General features: G+C 48.6%; 3 protein-coding genes and 1 non-coding gene across 7 annotated transcripts in view; 3 read left to right on the forward strand and 1 right to left on the reverse strand.

Annotated features, from left to right (window-relative positions):
• Positions 1-260: 260 nt before the first annotated feature.
• On the forward strand, positions 261-16,771 carry UNC45B (unc-45 myosin chaperone B). The gene is made up of 22 exons (XM_086762788.1): positions 261-1,033; positions 1,172-1,341; positions 2,098-2,134; positions 2,457-2,632; positions 3,183-3,272; positions 3,657-3,824; positions 4,822-4,990; positions 5,272-5,442; positions 6,287-6,458; positions 6,884-7,184; positions 7,580-7,674; positions 8,070-8,211; positions 8,649-8,789; positions 8,976-9,103; positions 9,575-9,641; positions 10,001-10,114; positions 10,219-10,334; positions 10,685-10,802; positions 10,919-11,074; positions 11,989-14,402; positions 15,310-15,390; positions 16,349-16,771. The coding sequence occupies exons 2-20, from the start codon at positions 1,180-1,182 to the stop codon at positions 12,253-12,255; spliced, it is 2,790 nt and encodes a 929-aa protein (XP_086618914.1). The 5' UTR covers positions 261-1,033; positions 1,172-1,179; the 3' UTR covers positions 12,256-14,402; positions 15,310-15,390; positions 16,349-16,771.
• Positions 15,676-15,773, forward strand: LOC147598362 (Z30 small nucleolar RNA). The gene has a single exon (XR_015260684.1). It is a non-coding gene; the product is annotated as a Z30 small nucleolar RNA (small nucleolar RNA).
• Positions 16,339-21,253, reverse strand: PEX12 (peroxisomal biogenesis factor 12). Of its 4 annotated transcripts, none has more exons than XR_015260592.1 (4): positions 21,043-21,253; positions 20,159-20,703; positions 18,688-19,487; positions 16,339-16,470 (listed from the first exon to the last, which is right to left on the reverse strand). XR_015260592.1 is itself a non-coding variant. In XM_086762790.1 (3 exons), exons 1-3 carry the CDS (start codon positions 21,166-21,168, stop codon positions 19,088-19,090), a joined length of 1,071 nt encoding a protein of 356 aa, XP_086618916.1. In that variant the 5' UTR covers positions 21,169-21,253; the 3' UTR covers positions 18,349-19,087. The 4 variants fall into 4 exon arrangements, 1 of the variants encoding a protein (XP_086618916.1); XR_015260590.1 differs by lacking the exon at positions 16,339-16,470 and having other exon boundaries at positions 18,349-18,878; positions 18,969-19,487; XR_015260591.1 differs by lacking the exon at positions 16,339-16,470 and adding an exon at positions 18,349-18,533.
• Positions 21,254-21,340: 87 nt separating this feature from the next.
• Positions 21,341-27,442, forward strand: part of AP2B1 (adaptor related protein complex 2 subunit beta 1) — a 79,484-nt gene continuing 73,382 nt past the window's right edge. The window contains exons 1-2 of the mRNA XM_086762884.1: positions 21,341-21,434; positions 25,804-25,861. Coding sequence (XP_086619010.1) covers positions 25,825-25,861 — 37 coding nt within the window. The 5' untranslated portion in view covers positions 21,341-21,434; positions 25,804-25,824. The remainder of the gene's footprint in view (positions 21,435-25,803; positions 25,862-27,442) is intronic.

Here is a 27,442-nt window from a genome sequence, read left to right on the forward strand (position 1 = left end):
TGGCATGAGCCTGATGGGAGCGACTGAGCCGATACTGGTCGGCCCCTCGGTCATTTTCCCAGTTCCTCATTTGCTTTATAGCTGGGACGCTCATGGGTACACTCAAGGAGGTAAGGCCTCTGTTTTGGGGAGATACGTCGCAAAGCAGAATTCCTGATTGACTGTGACCCCTGGGAAATGGCAGTTTGAAAGGCTCAGCTCTTTTTGAGCTCAGCGCTGCTGTCTACTGGTGTCACTCAGATTGAGACCTGCGACCAGTAAGCGCTGGTACAGACATCCGTGTCAGTCTGTGCTGGTGGGCTGCCAAACAAGGGGAGGTGGCAGTGCCGGACATGGGTGGGGTGTGCTCCCAAAGGTCCTGTGAGTAGGAGGCAACGCTGGGTGCACGTCAGCTTTCCCTCCCAGGGCGTTCTGGAAGGTGCTGGGCGCTGCCGCAGCTGCTGGCACAGGACTGCTTGTCCCCAAGGCTCAGCTGTCTTGTGTTTCCCTAAATAGAAAGGCAGAAGGGTCTGAGCACCGTGATGGGGGTTGGCCATCCCAGCTGTGAGCTTTTTTTGGCATGAAACCCCCCTGTTCCTGCTCCCCACACCCCGTGCAGCTCTGCAGGTGGAGGGAAGCTGGGATTTGTCTCGGTGAGTGGGAGAGGATCCCCTCTCTCTGCAGAGAGGTGCTGCCCGCTTCCATGCGGGTGCCCCCCTGAGCTGGGCCAGCTGCCGGGGGCCCTGGCTCGCAGCCCTCCCCAGGCGCTATATAGCATGGGGGGGACGAGGAGGGGGACAGGCTGCGGTGACAGGTGACGCTGACAGGCAGCAGGAGCTGCCAGGCCCTGCCCAAACTTGGAGTGGGAGGCAAGCTCTTTCCTGAGCCACACAGACCCTCTGTGGTGCTTGCGAACTTCTTCAAGTCTTGTTTTTTTCTATTTTCTTTCTTTTATTAATTGACTCCTAAGGATCTACAGCCGTGGGAGAAGCTTCTGAGAAGCCACAGCCTTGAGAAGCAAATTAGGTCTTCATTTTCCAAACTCTTCAGCCTGGTAAGCTGCTTTTATTCATGTGTGTGTTAGTTATACGTTGGTCTCATGGTGAAGCTCAGCTTGGTGGAGTAGGCAGGTGACCCTGGTGACACAAGCAGCTGAAAATGGGACACAAATTGATATTTTTTTTTCTTGAAGCTCTCCAGATGGAGGATCCCATCCAGCTGAAAGAGGAGGGCAATAAGTATTTTCAGGCCAGCGACTACGAGAAAGCCGTTCAGAGCTACACTCAAGCCATAAAGCTCAACAAGGACAAGGCGCTGCAGGCAGTGCTGTACAGGAACAGGGCAGCGTGTTTCCTTAAAAAGGTGAGAAAAGCTCCCGGCTTGCCTGGGCAGTGCTCGAGGGGGTTCGCCAGCTGTGGACTGTGTGCTTTGTCCATGTATTGAATAGGGTGTTTGCAAAGTGGTCTGAAATTATTTGTTCTGGGCTTGTCCTGGAGCTGTAAAGCTCCGTTCCTGCTTCAGCCCTGGGCTGATGGTGCTGGTTCAGCTCAGAGGTGGTCCTGCTTAATCACTTTGAAGCAAAAGCTTTTGGCAGCCAGCCCGCTCCACGCTTACAGGAGAGCTCTGTGAGCCTCGGGTTGGGGTGCAGCGGCATCACTCCTGCTGTCTGTCCCAGCTCAAGAGAAGCAGACGTAGATATTTAGCAAAATGAGAAGTTACTAGTATCTCTACCAAAATTTTCTCAGCTCCCTGCTGTGAGATTTTAGCAGATTGCTTGCGTGTTCCTGAATTTTCTCTAATCCAGAAGTGACACCAACCCAGAATGAGCTGCAGGTAGACTGTTGTGAGTGTCCCCTCTTCCATCACTGCCCGCCGTCTGCCACTGCATCATCATCGGCGCATGTTGTCTCACCTGCATCACAGACATTTTCTTCTTTCCCCCCATCAGTGATTAAAATGTACCGAAGCCCCCATCTTTCCTTCTGTAGGCTGCTTACTGGTTTCACTGGGGTGTCCTGTTAGGAAGTGGGAACAGAGAGGTCGCAGTGTGCATTAGCAATGGGGATGTGCCCTGCTATTCCACTGCTAACGAATCACTCCTCCCCTCTGGTTTAACAGGAAGAATACGCCAAGGCAGCCTCGGATGCGTCTAGAGGTAAGGAGAGGGCTGGTTTGAGAACAGAGAGCTGTGTTTCTGGGGTATTGCTCTCACATCCGTTTTTAGCGCACGGTGGTCTTATTCCTTGATGTCCACTAACACCCAAGTGCTGAGGCCACAAGGGATTTAATGGAAGAGGTTCAAAAGAAGATGCACCAATTCGGTGTGTTGGTGCGATCGGTGCTAATCAGGTACCGAGTCACTCAAAACATTAATTGTCTCTCAAGGAGCTGTAGTCACCATAAAGCAAATCACAGTTTACACAGAGGGTTTCCAAGAAGCAAACTCTGACGCCTGGTGTTTTGGATCATTTTCCCAGCTATTGACATCAATGCTTCGGATATCAAAGCTTTGTACCGGCGCAGCCAAGCTCTGGAAAAACTGGGGAAATTGGACCAAGCGTTCAAAGATGCTCAGAAATGTGCCACCATCGAACCCCGCAACAAAAACTTCCAGGAGACCCTGAGGCGACTGGGGGCCGACATCCAGGAGAAGGTAAATGCTGGGGAAGCAGCCCCAGGCTCACAGATCTGCTGTGGGAAGTCCTTGCTCAGCGTTACACTGATGGATCATTGGCCATACTGGAAACTCGTAACAATGTAGGCTCTATTAACTGGAAGTTCATGCTTGGTGCATGTAAATCTGAGGATCAGATTGAATGGTTAAATTGAAAAGTGTGGCAGCTCGCTCCTGAGGCTGGCCTGGTCCTGAATGTCTTGGTAAGGTCCTGGCAAGGAACTGGACCAGCTTTGGACTGGCTCTGGCAGTTGCCACATTAACTTAGTTACCTTTGCAGGCGTGCTGTGAAGAAGTCCCTGCATTGCTAGATACCATCAAGTCTCAGAAATTATGGTTTAGGGCTGGCTCTGCCCATGCCCATGAGCATGAGATGGGTAATAGATGCTAATTGGTGAGAAGCAATGTATTTTCTTATTCAGCTTAAATTGCCGCTGGCCTGGGGGTCTGTGGTGTCCTTGAAGGGATAAAGGAAAACTACTTCTTGATTTTTCTCCCTCTGACGCTCCATGCTCTCTCTCTGGCACAGCTACGCATTCAGTTCTCCACGGACTTGAGGGTGCAGAAGATGTTTGAAATCCTGCTGGATGAGAACAGCGAGAAAGAAAAGCGAGAAAAGGTGAGAACTGTCCTGGACTTGACAGGATAAATTGCTGTTATTTAGTGCCAGAGGCTGCACCGACCCTTGCGCTGTGGGAAGGTGGACTAACCTCTCAAAATTCCAAAGCTGGGATTCTGGACTTCTGCTCAAGCCCATCTCTGCCACCTTCCTAATGTTTCCTTCCAAGAAGTGACTTGCTTTTCTTGGGCAGAGCGAAGCCCATTCCCAGATGCGCCTGGAGAAACTGCCTGGTGAGAGTCAGAGCTGGTCCACTGCATCCGTCCGTCGGGAGACGGCCACCTCCCAGCTCCCACCAGCAGATCCCAGAGCTGCACAGAGGTGTTCCAGAGTCTGCTAGCAGGGCTGTGCCACTGACCCCTGGTGCCTCTGTTTCCCACCCAGGCTGCCAACAACCTCATAGTCCTGGGGCGGGAAGAAGCAGGTGCTGAGAGGATTTTCCAGAACAACGGGGTCAACTTGCTGCTGCAGCTGATAGAAACCAAAAATGCTGAGCTGATCCTGGCAGCCGTGAGGACGCTTTCGGGCATGTGCACGGGACATAAGGCTCGGGTGAGTAACAGGGTGCTCGAGACTTTCACTGCTATTGTCTTGTACCTTGGCAAGCGGAAAATGGCAATAGTTCACCATGTTTGTGAGCAGTGGGGATTTCTTCTCTTCCTTCTGGTTCTTGGAGGAAAAAAATGAAATCCTACAAATGAAATTTTAAATTCTGGGGGAGGAGGTGGGAAATACAAATAATTATGCAAGCGGGGTTAACACAGGCTGTTAACTGGCCCTGTTACTGTGCTCCTGATCTGCGGGGTCAAAGCTGAACCTGTTCCCTATGGTGCCTTCACAAGTGCTGGTGAAGTAAAACTTACACTGAGCCAGCTCATACTGTACTGTACACCAGGACCGTTGTTAATAGTGTAAAACATCTCATGAGAAGCCTTCTCTGTGTTATGTGGTTGGCAGCAGGAGATGAACATGTACAAAATGAATATGCACATCAGCGTAACGGCACAAAGGAGTGGGGGGAGCTATGACACAACAAAAATAAAATCTACTAGATAAAAATCCACTGCAGTGCAGACCTGTTTTCTTTTTCTGAAACATTAACTGTTTGTCATACGCATAAAGGCCGTTCTGCAAAGCCTGCCAGGTCAGTGTGTTTCTGAGCATGCCTCCCCTGAGTTACGGATGTGCCACCACGGGGACAGGCTGCGTGACGACACCGTGTTTGCTCACAGACAGGATGGGGTTCGTGCACTGAACAGGCTCTTTGTTAACAACCTTGCATGAGGGCTTCTTCCAAACACAGCCATGCTCATCTCAACATCCTTGTTGAAAAGAGTCTGTTGCATTACTGGCAACTCTAGATTTTTAGTTGTCTTATTACAAATGAAAATAAGGATGAAAAGCAAAACTCTGCGTCGTACTGACTTGAGATTCATCCAGGAAAATACTTTCTTTATACAAGCTGAGCCTGACCTTTCTAAATCATGCAGGAAGGAAAGGCTCGTACCCTTTGCTAACAGCTGCCCTGCTCTCTCCTTTCTGGGGCCAGGCCACTGCCATTCTCCACTACCTGGGCATCGACAACATCTGTATGTGGATGTCTGTGGACAATGAAGAAATCTCCCTGGCTGTCTGCAACCTCCTGCAGGCCATCACCGACTGCTTGCTGGGCCAGGGGAAAGAGGAGCATCACGGGAAGGAGGAGGCTGTAGTGCTAGGTAAGGGTGCATGACCTGGTGGTCCTTCGGTCTTGCTGGAAGAGAAGCAGGGTGAGCAGGGAGGGCTCTGCTCCTGGGATCTCTTTGATTCCTTGTTCTTTGGTGAAGTGGGGATTTTACCCTTCAGCTGTCCAGGATAACAACCTGCACACAGCTCATATTCTCATGGTGTTAACTTACCTACGTTCCAGCCACGCAATGGCTTTGAATGGTTTTCACTGGGTTCACCTACAAGAAGATAATTTCTTGTAACTGGCTGCTACTGTCTTGCTTCTGTGTAGATACTAAAAAAGATTTGAGGATGATCACAATGCGCTTGCTGGATATGCTGGTCAGTAAGAAAGTATCTGGGCAGGGACGAGACCGAGCTCTCAACCTCCTCAACAAGAATATACCGAGGAAGGACCTGAAAGACCATGACAACAGCAGGACCATCTTTGTCATTGACAATGGTGAGTCCTTCCCCTCCCTCTCTGTTCTGGTTTGGGAGATGTGGAGCTGTGTATTCTTGCCTGAATGCCTGTAGAACTGATCCTCTCTGTCAAATGAATCCTCTCTGGCTTTTTTTGGTGCATGCAATCTTGGAGCAAAGTTTAACTTATTAGCAGGAAATAGATTTATGATTAAGAGGAAAAAAAACCTGTACAAGAGCAAGATTTTGTTTCTAAAGGACTGATTTAACTTCTCTGGTTAGTTTATTTCAATATATTTGCTAATGTTAGAAGGATTTGACTTGGATAAACTGTCTAGCTCAGATGAGATGAGCTTGCTGGATCCTGAAACTGGTAATTTTTAAACTGGAAGTGGGTGAGGAACACTGTTGTGAGGCAGTGTTGTTTTGGTTTTTTTTTTTTTTTTGCTAATTCCAGTGCATACATGTCTGTCTTAATTTATGTTATTTAATAATGCTTTAGCAAATGGAGGGGTTAAGACATCCAGAATGACTTGAAAGTCACTGACTTTTCCTCAGTCAAAGCCTCCAGCCTCAGAGGTCAGTAGATTTAACGCCTCCTGACAAAAATAACTGATCCAGCCAGGGACCAAATGCACAGTTTTGCTTATCTTGCTCTGACAGTTGGATAAAAGCCTGATGCTGCAAACCTGTAATCTCACCAGCAGAAGCTCCTCCCCAGTAAATATGAGTGCCTTCTTTGTTTAAGGCTCATGTGATTAGGCTGCAAAGTAATTGGAAACCCTCCAAGCTGGCTATTTCACTGCAAGAAACCAACAAATAGTATCTTGCGTTTTGTACAGACCCTCTCCCCTCTAACAGCCGTACCACTCCATTGTTTCCAGGCTTAAAAAAGATACTGAAAGTGGCGGGCCAGATTCCTGAGATGCCTGACTGCCTGCCGCTGACAGAGAACACCCAGCTGACTGCCTCCGTCCTCCTAAATAAACTCTACGATGACCTGCGCTGTGACCCGGAGCGTGACAACTACCGGGTGATCTGCGAGGAGTACATCAAGTGAGTCAGGGCTGGCTTACTGGGGCTGAGCTGGCCCAGAGGCTCAGGAGCAGGAGGTCTTCAGAATGACATGAGGCACTTGCCATCCACTTAGATGCCAAATTGAGGCCCTGGGAGATAATGATTTGCTTGAGGTCCTGCTGGATCCTTCAACTGGGATCCTCAGATTGTACTCCTACCTGCTGGATCACAGCATGAATCTGGGCTCAGCTGCCCCCCAGATACCTGTATATGGACTTGGCAGTGCTAGGTTAACGGTTGGACTTGATGATCTTAAAGGTCTTTTCCAGCCTAAACGATTCTGTGATTCTGTATTTCAGCAGTGGAGCTCAGTTCCCAATCTGAGAGAGGACATTCCCTGCCTGAGTAAATGAGAACTGTAAGCAACAACTGTTCCACGTGCTGACTCTCTCTATCCCATGCAGGAGCAAAATTGACCCACAGGACATGGATAAGACACTCCATGCCATCCAGATGGTGTCTGGAGTTCTGCAAGGGCCCTTTGACTTAGGCAACAAGCTGCTTGGCATGAAGGGAGTCATGGAGATGATGGTTGCCCTGTGTGGGTCGGAGAGGGAGATTGACCAGCTGGTGGCTGTGGAAGCCCTCATCCATGCCTCCACCAAGCTGAGCCGGGCCACCTTCATCATCTCCAACGGGGTGGCGCTCCTGAAGGAGATCTACAAGAAGACCAAGAATGAAAAGATCAAAATCCGAGCCCTGGTGGTAAGGATGGCAGCCCCTGGCAGGCTCACCAGTTTAACCCCGGACTTGGGAAAGGGGGAGGTCCTGGGAACGTGTTGGATTTGCTCACCTCAGCTGGGGAATGGTTTATGGTGCTTTCCCCTGCAAAGAAGGGGGAGATGGCAGACCAGGAGAGCACATGGATTACTGGTAACTTTGAAGGCAAAACCGATTAATCTTCCATTAAAGACATCCAGTGAGAGCACAAAACCTCACTTTGCTGTGCTACAAGCTGAATGATCTACTGGGTCCTAGGATGCTTCCTTTCTGTTAGACCTGACTTGAAACTTTAGATATGGGATTAGGCTGAATTGGGGCAGCAACGCTAGAGGATTAATGAACCTTTCTCACTGATGTATCCTCTTCATGCTGCTCAGGGTCTCTGCAAGCTGGGTTCAGCAGGAGGTACAGATTATGGACTGCGGCAGTTTGCTGAAGGGTCCACTGAGAAGTTAGCCAAGCAGTGCCGAAAGTGAGTGATTTTTACTATTTTTTTTTTTTTTTTCTTCTGTTGTTCCATACTTTGCAAAACACAACATGCTCCTTTCCCCAGAGATCCTGCCCACACGCTGCCTTCATTTACTGTTGCTGCCTGGCAGCTGACAGTGCGCACAGAGCCACTGCAGTGGGACCTGGAGTTCTTCTGTGCCTCGAGCAACCCTATGTTCCTCCTGCCTCACTATCCAGATAAGCCTTCTCCCTCGCTTCCCATGTGAGACACCAGACATCCAGTCCTTAGGAGCTGCAGCAGAACCTGAGTCCATGCTTTGGCCTGAAACTGTCTCTGTCTATTTTTCCTCCATCTTCTCCCAGAGAAATTAGTCCTGGCTCCCAAGATAGCAATGTGGATGTTTTTCTCTCTTCCAGATGGCTGTGCAACACCAGCATTGATGCCCGCACCAGGAAATGGGCTGTGGAAGGGCTGGCATATCTGACTTTCGATGCAGATGTGAAAGATGACTTTGTTGAAGATCAGCTAGCCCTACAAGCTATGTTTGAATTAGCCAAGGTCTATCTCCTTACTTTGTTCCTTCATTCCTCTGATACCATCAAGCTGTCCCACCCCAACACTTTCTTCCCAGGCAGGAGGAGCTGAGGCCCCAACCCCTCACCTTTAGTTTAGCAAAAAGTCAGTTTTGCCTGTGCCACAGAGACACCTTAAGGTTGTCGTCATTCTGCTCTTCTCCCAAGGCTGAGGAAGGTTGCTCTGACCTTTACTGTCAGCAGCTCATAAAAACCAAAGGCATCAAGATGCTGACAGCATCTGACATCAAACAGCTTGTTTGACCGTAAAAACTTTGAGTTTTCCCCACCCTGGGCTATAAAGCCGGGGATAAGCCCAACAACGCTTCAGCTAGTGCAAACCACCACGATAGCAGTCCAAAGGGACCTGTTTCCTTGCCGTGTCCTCCTTGCCCTCACATAAGCTTTTATTTTCCTGTGCAGACAAGCGACAAGACTATCTTGTATTCTGTGGCTTCTGCGCTGGTGAACTGTACCAACAGCTATGATACCAAGGAGCTGGTCCCAGAGCTGGTGCAACTGGCAAAATTCTCCAAGCAGCACGTGCCTGAGGAGCATCCAAAGGTAGGCTGTCTACAGCTGGGGAGTTGGCTTGGATCTTAAGACTTTTTTTGGTGTTATCTGTTGTCACAGACCTCAGGTCTCCTGTCTCTGAGGCTGAAATTGCTTTGCTGTCCATCCGGGCTTGGCTGTAGCCAGCAGGATGGCAGCAGCGAAGGGGCTAATCCCTTTCCAATGCTCCCCCCTCAGGACAAGAAGGATTTCGTGGTGAAGCGGGTGAAGCGGTTGCTGAAAGCCGGCGTCGTCTCCGCCTTGGCCTGCATGGTGAAGGCAGACAGTGCCATACTGACAGACCAGAGCAAGGAGCTCATCGCCAGGTGCCCTCATAGCTGCTGTGGGAGTCAGGAGTGCTGGCCAGCCCGTGTGCCACCGAGACGGCCATCTGGGCTGGCTCCTTGCTTTGTGGGGTGGTGCATTCCGCCTACAGGCATTAAATGAAATGGAAGTGGAGAAACAATTTAAACCCAAAGTTTCCCTTAAGCAATGTCATAAAAATCTATGTTCTGACCTTGAAGTTGGCTTACAGGGGCTTCTGTGCTAGGATGCATTTTGAATTTCTAGTCCTCTGTACTGGTTTTGGCTGGAATAGAGTTCATCTTACCGGCCTGGAAACTTCTTACTGTGCCATTCATTGCTTCCTCCTAGAATGCCATGGGCACTGGGTTAAACATCTGGAAGCTACCTGGTGGATCTGGCACCCCTGCAAAACCTTAGCCCCCTTCCATGAGGGGTGTGGGTTATTGCCTTCCCGTGTGGCTGTTTCACTAAGCGATGCTGTGCTTCTGCAGGGTGTTTCTTGCCTTGTGTGAAGACCCCAAGGACCGTGGGACCATTGTCGCTCAAGGCGGTGGAAAGGTGATTACTTTTATGTTTGCAACCCAACCTAATGCGTGGTGAATGTCTGTTCGGAGCCTACAACGTGTCTGCAGTGAGGGAAGGTGACAGAAAAGCATGAGGTGTTTTGGTAGCCCCTGGGCCCCAACTGATGTTCCAGTCCTATCTCTGCAAGTTTCCAATAAAAGAATCCTCTTGAAACAAATTAGTGTGAGCCACAAGCTCTGGTGTGGTGCCTGTTTGAGGACAAAAGCAAGACATCACTGTGGGCTACAGTCCAGACTCATTTCTTCAACAGATATTTTTAAATTATTTTAGTGTATTAAAGCAATCTTGTAAATCTTCTCAGAGGCATCAAATTCTTTTCTGTGTCTCACTAGGCCCTGATACCTCTGGCTGTGGAAGGCACAGAAGTTGGCAAGATAAAGGCTTCTCATGCTCTGGCGAAAATTGCTGCAATCTCCAATCCAGACATGGCATTCCCAGGGGAGAGGGTAAGCTTAAAATAAATAAATAAATAAATAGATAATTCCTTTAGCAAATGAAAATTGCCAAGATCTGAGAACTGGAAAAGCAATGACATCCCTTCTCTTCTTAGGTGTACGAGGTGGTGAGGCCTCTTGTCAGCCTGCTGAACACAGAGAGAGATGGCCTCCAGAATTACGAGGCTCTGTTAGGTCTCACTAACTTTGCAGGAAGAAGTGACAAACTTCGGTGAGTTTAACTGCTTGTTGACCTTCTTCCTCAGGAGTGAATGTGAATTTCAGTTCAACACTTTTTGTGTAGGACTATGGAGAATGGTCAGTTTGAGCTACCTTTGGCAGAGTTACAGAGGTCTCAGAACTAAAAGATTAATAAGATTAGCTAGGAAGAGGAGAGTGGGACATCTTTCTCTAGGAAGAGGAAAGGCATGAACCTAAGCTGCATTAGATAGGGCATAAACCACACTTCATGAGCTCCAGTGCTGTGGGCAGATTTGTTTCAAGGCCTTCCCCATCTACAATTATAGAAGTTGGTTATTGCTTGTCCCGTGATGTATTTTATTTGACTGCTCTTCAACACAGGATGAAGATAGTAAAAGAGAGGGCCCTACCAGATATTGAAAACTATATGTTTGAGAACCATGACCAACTCCGACAGGCAGCCACAGAGTGCATGTGCAACCTGGTGGTCAACAAGGAGGTAACTCGCTGGGCGTCTCAGACTTGACTGCATGCACCAGTTTGTGAGCCCCTGAAATGAGGCATTCCTAAATATGTTGTCTATGGATATCACTTTTTTTTTTTTTTTTTTTTTAGGTTCAAGAGCGGTTTGTGGCTGATGGAAATGACCGGCTGAAGTTGGTGGTGTTACTGTGTGGTGAGGATGATGAGAAAGTCCAGGTTGCAGCGGCAGGAGCCCTGGCCATGCTTACAGCAGCCCAAAAGAAACTCTGCTCTAAGATGACTGAAGTGGTAAGACCATAAGTCTGGTTATTGGCAGTGTAGACATACCCTTGAGGGGGCCTGGCTCAGTCATTAAATGCCTCTCAAAAGGAAGATGTAGTCCGCCAGTCTGACAGCGAGGAACTCAGTGGTGAAGCTGAGACCTGGGTGTGCATGCTCCTAGTCCATCTCTGCACAAAGTAAACCAGCCTGCCTTTATACTAGACGTCATCTCAGAACTGAAACATTTATATATAGCCATTCCTCAAGCTAAGTCCAGGATGCTAACTGTCAAGCAAGGTTAGGAATGCAGAATATTATTCTACAGAACCTTAAAAATTTTAATAAATAACGTAATCCAAGCTTTGTTTCACTCAGAAACGAGAAGAGCTTGAACTGTTGAGCTTCACAGATCCCAAAACATCTCCATTCCCTGGGCAGATCTGTAGGTCCTGAGAACTCAGACCCTGCATAGCTGAATATCTGTGAAGAGCTGCGGCTGAGAACTCGTGAACCCTGTTGTGTTGCACACACGCTGATTTGGACACTGAGGCTTGTTAGAATAAAAATGATTAATCAAGCCAAAGGAGGGGCTCAGGAAAATCAGTGTGGGGAGTGGGTGGTCTGCTTCTGGTCATCTCAGCTGTGATCATCTTGTACTCTGATCAGATTCTTTGCACAGAGATTATGTAGCAGTCTAAACATGAAATGTGTTTAATGTGGTGCTAGTGCCACGAAAGCTTCTGACTTTAGCATAACAAAAGTTGGATTCGAAAGTTTGGAGTCGGGTTTCCTTAGTTAAGGGATCAAATAATCATACCTGACATGAGTACTGAAGAGGTGGGTCCCTGCATTTCCTTTTGCTGAGGAATGCCTTGCCAAACTTGCAGTCTTGGTTGAGGTATTCTTCTGATCAATACTAACAATCTCTCTCTCCCTTGAAGACCACCCAGTGGCTCGAAATCCTGCAGAGGCTTTGCTTGCATGATAACATGGAAGTGCAGCACCGAGGACTGGTCATTGTTTTCAACTTAATCAGTGCCGACAAAGAGCTAGCAAAGAGGCTGGTGGAGACGGAGCTCCTAGAGATTCTGACGTACATCGGCAAGCAAGAAGATGACCCCAAGAAGCAGCACATCATTAATGTAGCACGTGATTGCCTCACAAGGTGCATGGATTATGGGCTGATCAAACCTCTCTCTAAGGCATGAGGAAGTGAAAAGCACCAAAAAAGGCTGAATGTGGGGAAAAAAAGCAACTGAAAAATGCGGAAAAGTGCAACCAATGAGGAAAATCTAGTGCCATTGTCAAAGCATGGAATAGTTTGGGGACAACTTTGGAGGATCAGAAACTGTATGAAGAAAAGGGGAATGTTTGCCTCAGAAATTTGGAAAGTGTCCATCTTGAGTAATTCCCAGATGGTGTAAATCCTTTATTTGACCCCATTCAGCTGATAATGATGAAAGCTTCAAGGCCCAGCTGTAACAGTCTGTGTTAGAATGTGTGCCAGGGGCCTGTTGGAAGGAAACTCAACTGTGCTGAAATCTGGTTCTACATCTACAGCTCCTGGTAGTTCTGGAATTTCTCGCAGTGGTGGAACAGGGAGGGGTGAATGCCTTCTATCCTGGGGTCAGAAAATAGGTTGGTTATTTAGCTGTGTGCTTTTTTGTTAATTTACGGTATTTTTAAATAGCCTTAAGTGGTGTACCAAAGTGTGAGGATGGTGGATGATCTCTTAATAAATTCACTACTTTGTCCCAGGTGGAATTACTGTTCTGCTTTTATTAAGCAAACAGAAAATTTAAGGCATCTCCCACTTTTGCAGCCTTGCATCATACTCAGGAAGCTGAAGTAATCGGTAGCACAGGCTGAATTTTCACCAGTTGCAAACTCTCCAGTGCTGCTCCAGTGAGCATGTAAAGTCACTATGAAAGGCTGTACGAGGAGGTGGCACCAATGGGTTAAGCTGAGGTTCACACCAGGGCACAGGGTTTGGCTCAACAGGGAATGCTGAAAATCTCATTTATGGAAGAAGCAGAATGAGAAGCAAACACACGAGTTGGTTATCACATTAAACTTTTAAAATACAAATATTTACATGCAAGTACAGATTATTTAATGGACAACACAAAAAAAAAAAACCCCACAGACCCTTTAGTTCCCAAGAGGAAGAAAATAATATAGTAAATGTAATCTTACTCAGTAATGCTTTACATCTGAATTCAAGTGCATTAAAGTATTTCTGATCACACTAAATATCAGTGATCCTCACATGACAGGCATGGCACAATTAAGTGTTGAAGTTTGGGGGTTATGAAAGCAACCATGGGGCTACTCTTTCATTGTACATTGATTAAGAAGAAAAAAAAAAAAACAAATAGGAACAGTGTCTCTAGCTTCCTGATGTTAGAAAAGCAGAATTTTTAAGCTAAAAGGCACATTTATTCTGGCTGTGTACCATGCTGTCTCCTTATTGTAACCACATTCAGTTAAGTCACTGCTGCTTTATAATCACACTAGGATGCTATCAGAATGTTCTTCCAGATCAAATGAACCACAGGGTATTCTGTGGTGGAAAACAATATGGTTTATTTTCAACCAGCCTGCAATTTTGGATCTGTCCATTACAAAGCAGTTTTTTCTAGTTGAATTTTTCACGGTGCCCACCACCAGTTACTGAAGAGTTTCCTGCCTTCCTTGCGTATTTCTCCTCTGTGGGCTGCACAGAGTCAGAATGAAACCCACAGGTGCACGAGTGGGTTAAAAAGCTTTTATTTTTTGAATTTGCCCTTCAGATTGGATCCTCCACTGGATCTCACATGGAAAGACCCCGGCAGGGTCATAAACTCCCTCCCCAGCAAAACCACGTGAAATCCATCTCCCAACAGGCACAGGTGTTACACAGGAATTCCTTCCAAACTGCTGCCTGTCAGGAGGAACTGACTTACTGCTTCAAACCAACAGGATCAATTCACCCTTCTGGCCTTAAACAAGCAAGCGTTTTATGTTAACTTATATATTAAATCATGATACTTTTCCTTCCAAAGAACCTTCAGTTCAATTGTTGGAATATTTCCATCTCTCCCACTTTTTTTTGTTTTGTTTTATTTCTTCTTTTTTTTTTTTTCCTTAGCCGTTTTCACGGTGAAAGCACACTCATCACGCTGCCCCTTGTCGTGGAGCCGTTGCCACACAACACGCAGCCGGGAGAGCAGGGCCCTCAGGACCGGATAGCGCTTGACGCAGTGACTTACCACAGCCTTCGGCCTCGGCTCGGCGAGCCGTACCGCTGAGGTAAACGGAAGCGGATAAGCGGAAGAGAGGAAGCAAAACGGCTCCGGCTGCGGCTGCCGCAAAGGTAATGGCGGCCTCCCACCCGCTCAGGACGCCTACAAGGCGGGAAACGCTCGCACCGCCCCGAGCTCCGCTAACGCGCCTTCCTATTGGTGCCCGCCCGGCCTCGCCGGAAGTGCCGCGCGCTGCCATTGGCTGTTGGCCAGTGGAGGGGTGGGATAAAGGCGGGCAGCTCCGCCTCGGCGTGGCTGGGCCCGCGGGAGCCGGAGTGCGGCGGGGTGATGGCGGCTGGGGGTGCGGGGGGGCTTAGGACGGCCTGGGAGGGGACCAGAGCAGCTGAGGGCTCGGGATACGGGGGGACGGGTCCGCGGAGGCTGAGTGGGGGGTGAACCCGACCGAAGTAGGGCGTCTGGGGCTGAAGGGGCAGGGGATGAGCAGAGCGGGGGGGGAATATCTGGGGGGCTGTGGGGTGCGGGAGGCTGGGGTGGGAGAGAAGGAGATGGGAAGCAGGGTGAGGGAGGGTTAGCTTAAAATAGGCCTCTGCACCCTTGGAGAGCTGCTGACTTCGGCAACATTTATAGATACGGCAGGTTTTTTCCTCTCGTTTTTGCCTGGTACTGCCTCTCCTTGACCTTCTTGGAAACCCAACTCGTGACCTGTCTGCTCCAGCTTTGTTCTAACAGGCGTGTCACCCCCCGCCCTTGTTATCCGTAACTGTAGGAGGTAATAAGGAGAAAAACCCAAGTCCTTAATTAATGGATGAGTGTAAAACTTAAACCAACTCCTTTTATCTGTTGCATGCTCGCAGATCAGCCAAAGCTTTAATTAACGTCTGTGTGAAGTCTCTTCTCTTTTGGGTGGCAGGGTGGAAAAAGAGGGGGTTTGTTGGCTTAGCTAATGGTGTTTGGGAAGGGGAAACAGAAAGCTTTTGCCTGCGTTACTCTAACAACACGGCTTTGTTGTGCGCACAGCTGAACACAAGCTCTCTGTGCAGAGACTACATCTGTGGTGATGGTGCAAAGTACCACCTCCTCCGTGCTGCTGCGTGACAGGTGGGTACAGGAAGGTACGAACAGCAACTCAGGGCTCAGTTTCCCAGGCTTGTAAGAGCCGCTGCTGCCTCATCTCCCAAGGGCCAGTGTTAACTTACTGCACGCTGTCCTGTAGAAAGCCGTGCGATCCTGAAAATAACCCAGAACCCAAGTTAATCCGGGTTTCCTGGGGGTGGGGAGGTGTGCGTGTTTGTTTTTTCCTCAGGGGAAAAAACAACCCAACTTTTCTGTTCTAGTTCCCAATTTGGGAACAAGCTCCTTATAGAATGGAAGTAAATTTGCCCAAAGCAATGATGAGCGAAGTAGACTCTGAACTGGTATTGCCGAGACTTTGTGTCTTTGCTCTGACCAGGGCATGATCACGTAATCTTCTCTCTGAGCTTATTTAGGCTAAGCTCATGTAGAGTAAACAACTTTGCTGCTTCTTGAAATTTTTTGATGAACTCTAAAAAACACTGAAAAAAATTTCAAGAATTTGTAGAATTTATTTTTTTTTCTTAGCAGCAGAAAAGCAAAACCTTGATTTGAAAAGTGAGTAGTGCAAATACTTGTTTGGATTTGTGTTTCTTGCTGCAAAGCTGAGCTCAGTACTGAGCTTGCAGTGAGAGAGGTCTCTTGTTTTTTCTCCTGTGTGCGACATGGCTTACGAAACTAGATACTCTGCCACTGTATCATCTCTGTTTGTAAATGCAGAGCTGGCTCCATAAAATGGAGTTTGAGCTGTCTGTCGTGTAGACATCTAATTAGCAGTTGGTTCAGCTGTATTTTCATCTCATGATTGCCAGCACGGAGGCAGAAGTATTTTTGGAAGTGTGTTGTGGTGTCGGGCCTGGCTCTGGTGCTCTGCTCGGGATGAAGTGCAGCCATTCTGGGGTTGGGAGGGAAAGGCTGGGCTAATCAAGCAAGTTCAGGAAAAGACATGGAGATATTTTCTAATCTAGTTCTTATTCTCTTCCAGCTCTTGGTGACACCTTTACATGCATTTTTCTCTTCCTGTGGAGAAGGAAGCTTCTACAAGGAATATGTACCTAACAGTACAGTTATGGCGGTTTTCTCTTCACAGGTGAAGCCATGTGGTTTCTGTTAAGGAAGGAGGGAAAGCAACTCAGTTTCCAATGCACTGATTTTTTTTTTTTTTTTTTTGAAGAGTGTCTAAATGAGTCATCGATGTGGCTTAGGTTCACAAAACATTTTTTTGAAAGACTCAAAGTTAAGTTTTGGCAGTAATGTACTGGGCAACTCAGTGCTGCTGTTAATGTTGATGTAATTATATTAAGCGACAGAACGAACCATCCTGAATTCATATGATGCATACTAATTTGTGACTTCTAGTCATGTAAATCCAAAGGTTGGTTTAATAAAGCTGGTGTTCCTTGAAAAATCTTATCTTGTCTGTCTTTAGACCATCATGGCTTTAATAACACTATTACAGTTAAACAGATTAAAGCAAGTGAATCTATAAACTTAATTGCTTTAGCAGCTTTTGGGTTTTGAGCAATAAACCTGATCAATAGGTGTATATTTGGCTGCTAAGGACAGGAGGGTTAGAAGCAGTCAAATCCAAGCTGGTATTCTGCATCCACCTGCAGGAACACTAATACAATCTGCCAGGTAACTGCTGAGCCTGTCACCATGGTGGGCTTAATGCCTGTTAGTCAGCTAGGCATTAAAGAGCAATTTAACATTCAAGGGAGTAATTACAGGTGCTCAGAACTGTGAGGTGTAGGTGTGGGTTCTGTGCAGGTCTCGGAGCTGCTGAGGAGTTGGCCAAATCTAAGTCTGGAAGGATAAAAGGAAAAGAAACCTATCCTGAAACTGAGCTGTCAAGTCCTTCAGCCCTTATTTGAATCAGCAGTCGCACTAAAGTCAAGACAACTGGGCCCGTGTCTGTCTAACCAAGTCACTGTAGGACCACACGGTAGTGGTGGAGCATCTTGGCTTTTCACAGAGATTATGATCTCTGCTTAAAAAGCACAACTGACACAGCAAGTGATGTGAATTAATATCCAGCCCAAACGCAGCTATGTTAAAAGGGATCTGAAAGCTCAGAAAATATCACACCTTGATGTGATTTCTTTCCCAATAAGATGTGTGTGCTCTCACTGGCTTTCTAAAGGAAGGGAGGTGTCTTTCTGGATCCCATAACTCCTGGAAAAAGGAGAAATGAGACAGGTTTTATTATTATTCCATCGTGGCACAGGTAGAAGGCTCTGGAAGTTGTATAGAGATAAGACAAACACTGGGGATAAATCTCATTTGTTACAGTAGGTCTTTTCCAGAGCATCTTGGGGAGGTTGGAAATTACTGTATTTTTCCACATTATTCAATAACCTTGCTAGCTTGCTTACAAGTGAGGGAGGATATTGGAGATTTTTATCTTCTGAAGCAGAGCTGAAGTGGAGGGAAAGTGAGATGACCAGTTCAGTGGATTAAATGTTAGAACATATCTCTTAATCTGGAAAGACCACGTACTTTGTGCAGCAAACTTTGCTCTCCGTACTCTGTAAGCAAAGTCACTGTGATGTCTGGAGTAGCCAACTGCTGCTCCCTAGAGCAGAGCCAGGAAACAACCTTCCATCGTGAAAAATCAGGCGCCGAGCAAGAACCAGCCCTTCCATCACATTTTCTTTTCTCCTGGGTTCAATGAAAGGATGCTTTCTTAGGATATGAACGCGCTACATGGTTGGGACTGGAATAATTGCAATGTAATTCTTAAACACAGATATTAAAGATTCCCAGCCTACAAAATACGAATCTAATATCCATCATCACTATCAGCAAAGATGAAAGCAGCTTTAGTCTCGTCTCCCTTATGTAAATAATGCCCCCAGAGGAGCAAGCTCTCCTCTTCCAATAACCAGAAAAGATTTAAGTTAGGTTGTCAATCAAGAAAGAATTTTGCTTTATAAAAGCAGGTAATAACAGATTCAAATACCTATTTAACAAAAAACAACCCCATCATTTGGCACAGTTGCTGCTTTAATCTGGTTTGTCGTCCTTCTCCCTTGTGCAGAAAATGTAACCACCCTCTTGTATCGCTGTTGTACACATCACCCCTTGTTCCTTTAAAGAGTCAAAAGTCTTCATTAAGAACTGTGGATGGGAATTAGGGGTGTGATGTTCTCAATTCAAAGGTGAGTCACCTGAAAATGCATGGCGACTGTGAACAGCATGATGAGAGGAGAGGCCTAAGCCTGTCTCTACCTCTTTGACTGGTACCACAGCTTGCCCTGGGCAGCACGAGCGCCTGGGAAGCTGCTAAGGGAGGAATAACTCGTCTAAAAGAATTTTCCCTACCTCTTTAATTCACTGGCTCACGTCCTCAAGCAGGACTTTTATCAGCGATGCTCTTTGATCCTCACATCTGCATTCTTCTTATCCAAATCAGCATTTCTTCCCTTTCAGTTGGTCTTTGAAGGCATTTCTATGCCGGCTGACAGACTCTGGCTGTCCGATCCCTCTGCAACTGTCATGGGATGTCTGAAGAGCTGATAAATAAAGAGGAGAGCCTTACCAGAATTCACAAAGGCAGCAGAACTCTGATGTGCCTCCAAGGTCAAAGGAGGTTTAGAGCTCACCAATGAGCTGTAGCGGGGGAAAGTCTTCCATGGGACATAAGAAAGGGTGAATTTAGGCTCACTGCTACCCAGCTGCTAGCCTCTGAGATGTCTCTCTTTGAAAGCACAGGGCAGGCCTTTCAGCTCTCAGGAGAGTACAGTTTGACAAGGTGCTGCAGCTCTGTGGCGTAGCCTGTGATCGGGCAGCACTGGTGAGTTTTCACATAACTGTACGCGCAGCGGTAGCAAAACACAAATCCGGAGGTGGACAGGGCAGTGGCGTTGACACGAATTTTGCGGCACAGAGGGCACACGGTCTTCAGTTTGGGTAAGAGGACTGAGCCGGCCCCGTGGTCGAGGTGCACAGGGGGTGGAGGAGTTGGGAGCGCTGTCAGAGATTTGATCGTCTCTTGGTTTTCTGAGGAGTACCACCAGTCCAGGAACTGGAGGAAGAACACGCTGATGGACAGCCCGGTGGACAGGGAGAAGGCAATGCCACCCAACGCTTTCCTCACTGCTGACTGCACTTGTGTTTTGATGCTGTAAAAGAGAGAAGATGTGGAGAAATCATTGCTACTGCACTTTTGTCCACCTGCAAACGAAGGCAAAAAGGACTTGGGGAGTAAGTCACTGCTTTATACAGCTTCTTACTGCTAGGTAAGTTGTTCAACATATGCCATGTTTGTAATGAGGCATCTGCTAGGATGTTTCTCTCAGATTCTTTGTATTTTAGCAAGGCTTCAAGTCCTGTTTTGTTCACAAGTCTAAACTGGACAAGTCTGGATTGAGGAGACCTGGACCACAGAGCGTTTCACTCATGGATCGTCATTTTACAGGACATTAAGCGTGGTCAAGACTAGCTACTGCTCACAGAAATCAAAGAGCGAAGTTTCAGGCCTTTTAGCAATATTGTTGCAGTTGACTTGCTTTGCTAGAAAAGCACAGGTGAAAAATGAAGAGGATAAAGGCTGGAGTGCCAACCCCCACCACATTGCAATTTTATTACCACAAAATCTTGTGAAGCTAATCCCTGCTACTTGTTTCCTTATTTACACTAACAATATACCCTTCTGGGGCATGTTTTGCCAGCTCTAAACTTCATCTTGAAGAATTTCTGGGGAACAAAACAGTTTTACTTGCAGCATCACCTGTAAATTAACGCACCCACAGAGCCCTCTGGAAAGCAGCAGCTAAGCCACGTTCTGACATACCTGTGTGTTTGACTCGAGGTGGCTCCAGCCGATTTCTTCTCCAGGGCCTGGATATCCTCCGCAGTCAGTCTGACGAGGCGAACGCCAGCCAGCCGCAGCAGGGGCGAATGATGCTGAGCTTTCCCGAGGATATAGCACAGTTGCTGGATAAGAAACCAGCCCTCCCAGGTCATGTTTACAAAAGGGTAGGCAGCTAGAAAGGCTTTGTAAAAGCGTTTCCAGGACGACGACGGAGGGTGGATGGAGTACTCATCCTCTTCCCTCAGGCTGGACACCAGTTTCTCTAGCTTTCCTTTCAAGTAAGGAACAAGAACCAGCAAGAGGAGAGATTTCCAGTGCTGCCTCTTTGGCAGGCCAGCAGCGGCCAGAGGTGGCTGTGCGCAGCCTCCGGTGGGTATCCTCTTTAAGCTATAGAAGTTCTCAGAAAAGGAGGCGCTGCACCTGGCCAGGTAGTGCTGCTGGAGCAGCAAATCCAGAAGGACGTAAATCTCATCAAACCAGCGCCAGAGGAAGCCATACCGGTCAGGATTAGACTCAGCGAGCACCTACGGAAAGCGGCACAAAACGGAAGGGAGTGGAATAACGCGCTAAATTACAGCGGCTGTAAACGACACCTCTAGTTCATAGCATGAGCTGGGTGGCTCAAAACTTAGGTTCGCTCATGAGTGCGGCCAGAGGTGAACCCTGACGGTGAACGGCTCGGCACAGAGCCTCTCCGGGACCCCTCTCTGACGCAGTCTCCCCACAGACTATTCACCTCCCGGACACTGCCCACCCCCCTGTCCCGCTCCCACGGCGCGGTGCCCCCAGGCCTGCGGGGACAAGGCCGCCGCCGCCCCCTCCTCCCCTCACCGCAAGCCTGCGGCCTGCCTCGCCTCCCTTACCTTGACCAGGTGCTGCAGGGCGGGTTTCACGGCGGCCATCAGGCTGTCCTGCGCCACCGCCTCGAAGATGGAAGGCCGGTCGTCGCCGGCCGAGGCGGCCGTGAGGTGGGCGCCCAGCTCCGCCATGGCGCCGGCTGCGCCGCGTCCCGCCCAACCGCTAGGGGGAGCCCCTTTACCTGCAGGGCACCCTTCTAGGCGCCGCGGAGCACCGCCCATCCCCGGAAGCGCGGCACGGGCGGCGCTCTGTCTCCTCGCCGCGCTCCTCTATGGTGGGCGGGGCGCGGCCGCTCGAGGCGGGGGCGGGTTTAGTCTCGCGAGTGCTCCCAGCCCCTTCCGCTCCGCTTCCGGTTCCGCCGCCGCCGCCCCCGCAGCGGTGTGTCCGTCCCGCCGCCGTGAGTGGGGCCGGGGGGGCCCGCAGCGGGGCTCGGGGGGGCCGTGGGAGGGGTCACTGGGAGAGGCGGGGGCGGCACTGGTGGGGTACTGGGAGCGGGGGCTGGGATAGGGTGGGGAAGGGAACTGGGAGGGGCTGGGGGGCACTGGGAGGGGCTGGGGGATACTGGGAGGGGGTGAGGGGCACTGGTGGGGTACTGGGAGGGTAGAGTGGGGTAGGGTGGGGAGGGGCACTGGTGGGGAACTGGGAGGGTAGAGTGGGATAGGGTGGGGAGGGGCACTGGTGGGGAACTGGGAGGGGCTGGGGGATACTGGGAGGAGGTGAGGGGCACTGGTGAGGCCATAGCGGGTTACTGGGAGGGTGAGGAGGGTTTCAGTCTGGACACTGGGAGGGGATGAGGAGCACTGGTGGGGTACTGGGAGAGCTACTGGGGTAAAGTGGAGAGAGTCACTGGTGAGGTACTGGGAGAGGATGGGGGCTCACCGGGAGGACTGGGCAGGTTGGTGCGGAGGTACTGGGAAGGGGACTGGAGGGGCGAGAGGTGGGTGCTGGGAGTGGGGACGGGGCCGTGGGGGCACTGGGGCACGGGAGGAGGCACTGGTCGGGGTGCAGTGCGAGGGCAGGGGCTGGGATGGGGGTTGGTGGGACTGGGGAAGGGAAGCGGGATGAGAATGAGCAGAGTGAGCTACTGGGATGCTGGTGGGACTGGGGTGAGGGACTGGGCAGGCACTGGGGGCGGCTGCTGGAGCTGAGGACGTTGGGAGCAGGGACTGGGGAGGAGAGGAGCTGGGATTGGTGGGGGATGCTTCTGCAACTGGGGATACTGGGGGAAGGCTGGTGGGCCGGGGGTGCCTGGGAGGAGGCTGAGTGGTGCTGTGGGTGGTGGCAGGGCTGGGAGTCGTGCTGGAGGGGTGTGGTGTGGGGGGCTGGTGCAAAACTGGGGCGGGGGTCTGAGGAGTGAGGGGGTGATAGGAACCACAGGGCATTTGAGAATGCGGTGGGGAGCCCCAGAGGGGGGGCGTCTGCTCCCCGAGAGGGAAACGAATTACCTGCCCCTAGCACAGAGGTGTGGGTTTCTGATGCTGAGATGCTGCTTTCCCTTTGCCGTCCGTGTTCGATCGCTGTTTAATTTCCTGCTGCTCCAGCAGCACTGGGAAACGCTGGGATAGCACGCTTGGGCTATCATGCGGCTACTTGAGAGGCTTTGCAGGCGAAATGGGTGCTGATAAGAGGCGCTGGCACCAGCTGGAGTGGAAGCCAGGTTAAACTGGGGGTCACTTTAGAGACTTACGGGTTCAGCGCTCTATTCTTGCAATGCCAGGGAGCTGGGATCAATACTGAGGCCTTAAACCTGCCGCCTTCCTGGCCACACCTGTGTGAAATCAGTGGTGGGGAGCTGCTCAGGCTGGTTTTGGAGTCATGCCTGGGGCAAAGCAGGTGTTGGTCAGACACAGCATCCCATCTTCTGTGTGGTTTGGGGCTCAGAAGGCTTATCCTCCTGGTTATGATGGTTCCTTAGGTTTTTTTTATTTAATCATATTTTTCCTTCAGTCTACATTTAAATGTCAAGGCAGTGCTTATAGCATTAAGCATTGCCAGAGCTCCTGGAGAAATTCCTTGTTTGCTGGAGTTGGAACAGGAGCCTTTTGCTGTCAGCTTGAATACCTCGTACCTGTTTCCACCTTAGCAGGTGCTGGATGTAGAATGGTAGTAAGGAAGAGACAGTCTGATGTAGATTTCTCCTGAAAATCCGAGTATGTTTGTGGCATTTTTGTAATTTATCTCCGCTCTCTTCAGATTTAGATTTGTGTGTGAGAAGCTGACGTTTTCTTGAGTTATTTAAAACATTGCTATTTGTATATCTGGGCTATTTTGTTTTTGGCCTTCATCTGGGACTGGCTGTAAAGCATGCTGGGTTTGCTTAGGGGATGAGATAATACCGCTAGCAAGGCAGGCTGTCTCTGAGCAGTGTGCAAAGCAAGCTCTGACATACGCGAAGCAAAAATCCGTGTGCTCGTGACAAAAAGCTTCCTCCTGTGTTGCGCTTGGAATACGGTGGTTTGGTTATTGAGCGAAGGCAGAGCTCGTCTGTGTCTATGAAAACAGGCTGTGGAGATGTGTGCTGTGCTTAGCCTTGCCTGAGTGTTTTCGGGATTCTTTATGTTTCCACGTATGTGATCTGAAGTTAGAAAAACAAAGTGCCCTGCTCTGGGGTTTAAAGATCATCTCTGAAATTCAGCAAAGTTTCTTCCTCTGTGTAGCTTCATGCAACTGGGATGATGTGGATGTTTGTTTTTTTTTTTTTTTTCCTCCTGGATTTTCTCTCTAATCTGCTGTTCTGGCCAGTGTTAAAACAATATTGGACTAGCTCAGCTGGGAGCTGTGGCCTGTGTTGACAACTCCACACAGAATGCAAACAAAGAGCAGCGAGGCTGTAGTCAGTGCCTTTGGCATGGCACCACGCCGGATGCTTTGGTAGAGGAAAACGTTTAAGTCATCTTTTAAGCTGAGCTCAAATCTGAAGAAGTGTGTCAGCAATACCCTTGCAGCTGAACATGGGGTTTTAATTATAAAACAAGACCCACGACAGCTTCTTCTTTTGGGATGCTGTGATTTTTTTGGCTGGAAGGATTGAAGTGTTGTGGCTCATGCATCTTTCCCAACCCAGCCTCTATTTTGGAAGGAGGGCAAGCCCCTCCTGCAGCAGAAACGTGCTTCCAGAGTTGTCCCCAGGCATGGCTTTCTCTACAGCTTGGCAGTAACAGAAAGGGAGAGAAATCAAACCCAACCCAGTAATACTGCCTAATTGGGATGAGGTGGAAACGCAGAGGCACAGGGCAGGCAGGAGCTCCAGGGAACTGGGTGACCTAAGCAACAGGTTGTTTCTCATCTGGTTGCTCAACAGTTCGACAAGATTACGACTGCTCTGCATCGCCGTGCTGTAGAGCACGTTGAAGGTGGTAGAAATTGTGACGTTACCCCTCAGCTGCTGCTGCTGGGGATTTAACTGATGAGATATTAAATTTATCAGGGTGGATAGGTGAGGAAAAAAAAGAGTTTTGGTGGTGTTGGGGTTGGTTGAGGAATGGGGAAGGAGAATGTTAAGAAACAGCAAGCTGGTTGCACTGCTGGGCAGCGTCGTGGAGTTCAAAGTTATGAACTTCTGTGGCTGAGCCAGCAAGACCTGCGAGGTTTAGAGGCAAGACAGGCAGCGTTTAGGGAACGGATGACTTGCTGCTTTGCTGGTAGCATTTGAAGTCATGGAGGTAAGTACGAGAGAAGGGGAGTTGGGGGGGAAAAAATAGGAAAAGGAGGAAAGAAGTAGGCAAACTCCTTTTTTGGAATGGTTTTAGGGTCATAGGTTCTTAGCACTGGTGCAGACTGTTTCTTCAAAACCAGTAAAACTGCCCACTCCCATGCTTGTTTTTCAGCCAGTACTTGAAAACTGTTTGAGTCATGTTTGTCACAGAGCTGGCAATTGTAAGAGTAAAATGATGGATATCCACATATGTTTGGGAAATCCCTGTATTCTGAGGCATTAATAATTTGGTTCCGTGGAGCAAGGAAAGTACTGGTGAGACCGTTCTCTCCGCTCTGCTAAGCACTTGCTGGCCCAGCAGCGTTTTTCTATCCTGACCATAAAAATGCAGGCTAGCACTGAAATAATAACCTTGTGTGTGTATCAGAGGTGGGATGTCGGATCTTGGAAGAGAAAGATTTCAATTTCAAGCTTGAGAGAACTGAAAAGTAATGGCTTTTCTTTTCAAAAATCTGCTTTGTATCTCCAGGGAGCAATAGAAGGGAAAGAAATGAAAGGGCCTCAGGGTGGGTATTGCAAGCGGGGTTAATTGTTCCTTCCATCAAGATGCAACACTGGGAAGTATCGTTAGGGGGAGCGGGCAGTTTCCTTTGTCTGAAACATGGACTTCTCGCTTCCAGTCCAGATATTCCACGTGGAGTGCTTTTTTGGAAAGCGAAATTGTGTACCCAGGGAAAAGACAGCCGCGGAACGTGTCAAATGTGCTGATTATACGGGGTTAAAAACTGCCTTTTCTCTTCCAAGAGAGAGAGTTTAAGAAGCAGGGCTGAGCGCCACTGCTTTCCCAGCCTGCCTCCCTCAGGCTGTTGTATTTTCACTAACATTGTCCGTCTGAGCCCTTTAAATCCCTGGATTTGCCAAGTAATAGCAGCAGCAGTTGCGGAATGAGGATTGTGAAACTTGTGCCTGTGGACATAAAGCATTTGCTTCTTCCCTTACGTTACGCACTCACCAACTGTCCTTTCTCCGAGTTCCCGCCTTGCAAATTGGGCGTTGTCAGCTCTGGATGCTGTTTGACTGCTTGTTCTTTTTTTATTCTTATTATTCTCAGGTGTTTTAAGGAACTGGAACCATGACGGACTCCAAATACTTCACGACCAATAAAAAAGGTTAGTGTTAAGCTGGCGCAGTGGATTGGAGGTGGTAGGTGGCTATTTTTACACAGCTTTTTTAACCGCGTGCGGAAGAACTTGTGCTTTTCTGTTAGCTCTGCCCCTGTTTCTCATCTTAATCATCTAGGGAGAAACTTCCGATGTAGGTCACATGGTGACAAAAGGCAAAACTGATATATTACACGGTTTTGTTGTGCATAAAATGACCCAAATTGCTGCTTTTTAAACTATCAGAGAAGAAAACGGTGGGACTTGAGTGTAGATCTGATCAGAGACAAAGTTTTAGTTACGGACTGAAGTTCAAGACTAGGATGGTTGTGCCATTGAGCATCACAGGATTAAGTTAATTGAGGGACGCTTCATATTTAAGGTGTAAGCGTACATCTCTACATCAAGCTGTTGCAAAGATCATGGAATTTCCTATTGCCATTTCCTCCAAAGCTGCCATGGTCTGTTTGGCTTTCCCTTGGCTTTGCAGTAGGTATGGTGGTCAGGACAAACTGCTGCCCTTCGAAATGGGAAGACTCTAAAGGATCTCTGGGGACATTTTACCCCTTCACTTATTCCAGGGCAAGGCTTATTCTGCTGAAACTCTCCCAGGCGGATTTTCTTTTCTAACCTATTTTTAAACAAAACACTGTTGCTGACTGCAATTTAAGCCTGATGTTGCTCATCCTTCTCCAGTAGATGTGGAAAATGGTTGGCGTTAACCTCTCCTTTTCAGAATGGCTGAATGTTTCTGATGAATGCTTGCCAGTGGAAAAAAAAAATACAGTGTTGATCTATTTATATTTCATTAAGCATCAGAATGAGCTCATCAATTAAGCAAATGCAGTTCACATCTTTCTAACGAACACTTCTGTCTGTAAGTTCAGTCCTAAAGCATCAGGCAGATTTTTCTGGGAGGGCTACAAGAGGCCAGCCTGCGCTGCCTGAGCTCTAGTGAGCAGGCTCTGCTGCAGGCCACCATCTCGGTGTTTGTAAGGTGAGCATCTCTTTCTCAGGCAGGAGGTATTGCAAGTGGTCACTGCACTGCGTTCTTCAGAACAGTAACTTCTTCTTTGAAGTACCTGTTAGTCTTTTTGTGCCAGGCTTTTCAGTAATTAGTGCTGCTGATCTGACAGAGTGGCTATGGTGTGTACAAATGGAAGGGTAGGGGCTAGAACGTATTTTGTGAGATATTTTAGTATTGGTAACGTGTCCTCGGTCTGTGGCTTCCAGTGGGAGTATTGCTTGCTGTCCTTCCTGGGGAAGCTGTCTGTCAGTGGGAGGCGTTATCCTTCTCACACCACTTGCTCTGTCTGGAACGGGCCTGATAAGCTGCCTTTTGCATGCGTTGCTTTATTTTTCAAGGTTGCTTTGCTGCTTTTGTGATCCAGCCTGAACTGACTTTCCACACAGTAATATCTGGAAGAGTTAGTGTCACAGAAAAGGTTGCTTCAGCAACCTCAGAATCCAGATGAACTGTGTTACTTGCTGCTTTTGTTAGGAGTGGCTCTGTCTTTCTAGCTGGGAAGGAATTTATTCCACTGGACTAAATTTGTGTGTTCCTGTTTCTGCCGCTGTGTATCATGCCAT

Source organism: Chlamydotis macqueenii, chromosome 19, assembly GCF_036417535.1.
Source record: "Chlamydotis macqueenii isolate bChlMac1 chromosome 19, bChlMac1.mat, whole genome shotgun sequence".
NCBI lineage: Eukaryota > Metazoa > Chordata > Aves > Otidiformes > Otididae > Chlamydotis > Chlamydotis macqueenii.

Excerpts from the sequence above, each read along its gene's own strand:
- UNC45B (XM_086762788.1), top strand. The coding sequence starts at position 1,180 with ATGGAGGATCCCATCCAGCTGAAAGAGGAGGGCAATAAGTATTTTCAG. Across the intron at positions 6,459-6,883 it reads ATCTGCGAGGAGTACATCAA|GAGCAAAATTGACCCACAGG; the intron begins GTGAGTCAGGGC and ends TATCCCATGCAG. Across the intron at positions 10,115-10,218 it reads TGGCATTCCCAGGGGAGAGG|GTGTACGAGGTGGTGAGGCC; the intron begins GTAAGCTTAAAA and ends TTCTCTTCTTAG.
- PEX12 (XM_086762790.1), bottom strand. The coding sequence starts at position 21,168 with ATGGCGGAGCTGGGCGCCCACCTCACGGCCGCCTCGGCCGGCGACGAC. Across the intron at positions 20,704-21,042 it reads CCCTGCAGCACCTGGTCAAG|GTGCTCGCTGAGTCTAATCC; the intron begins GTAAGGGAGGCG and ends CGCTTTCCGTAG. Across the intron at positions 19,488-20,158 it reads ACCTCGAGTCAAACACACAG|CATCAAAACACAAGTGCAGT; the intron begins GTATGTCAGAAC and ends TCTCTTTTACAG.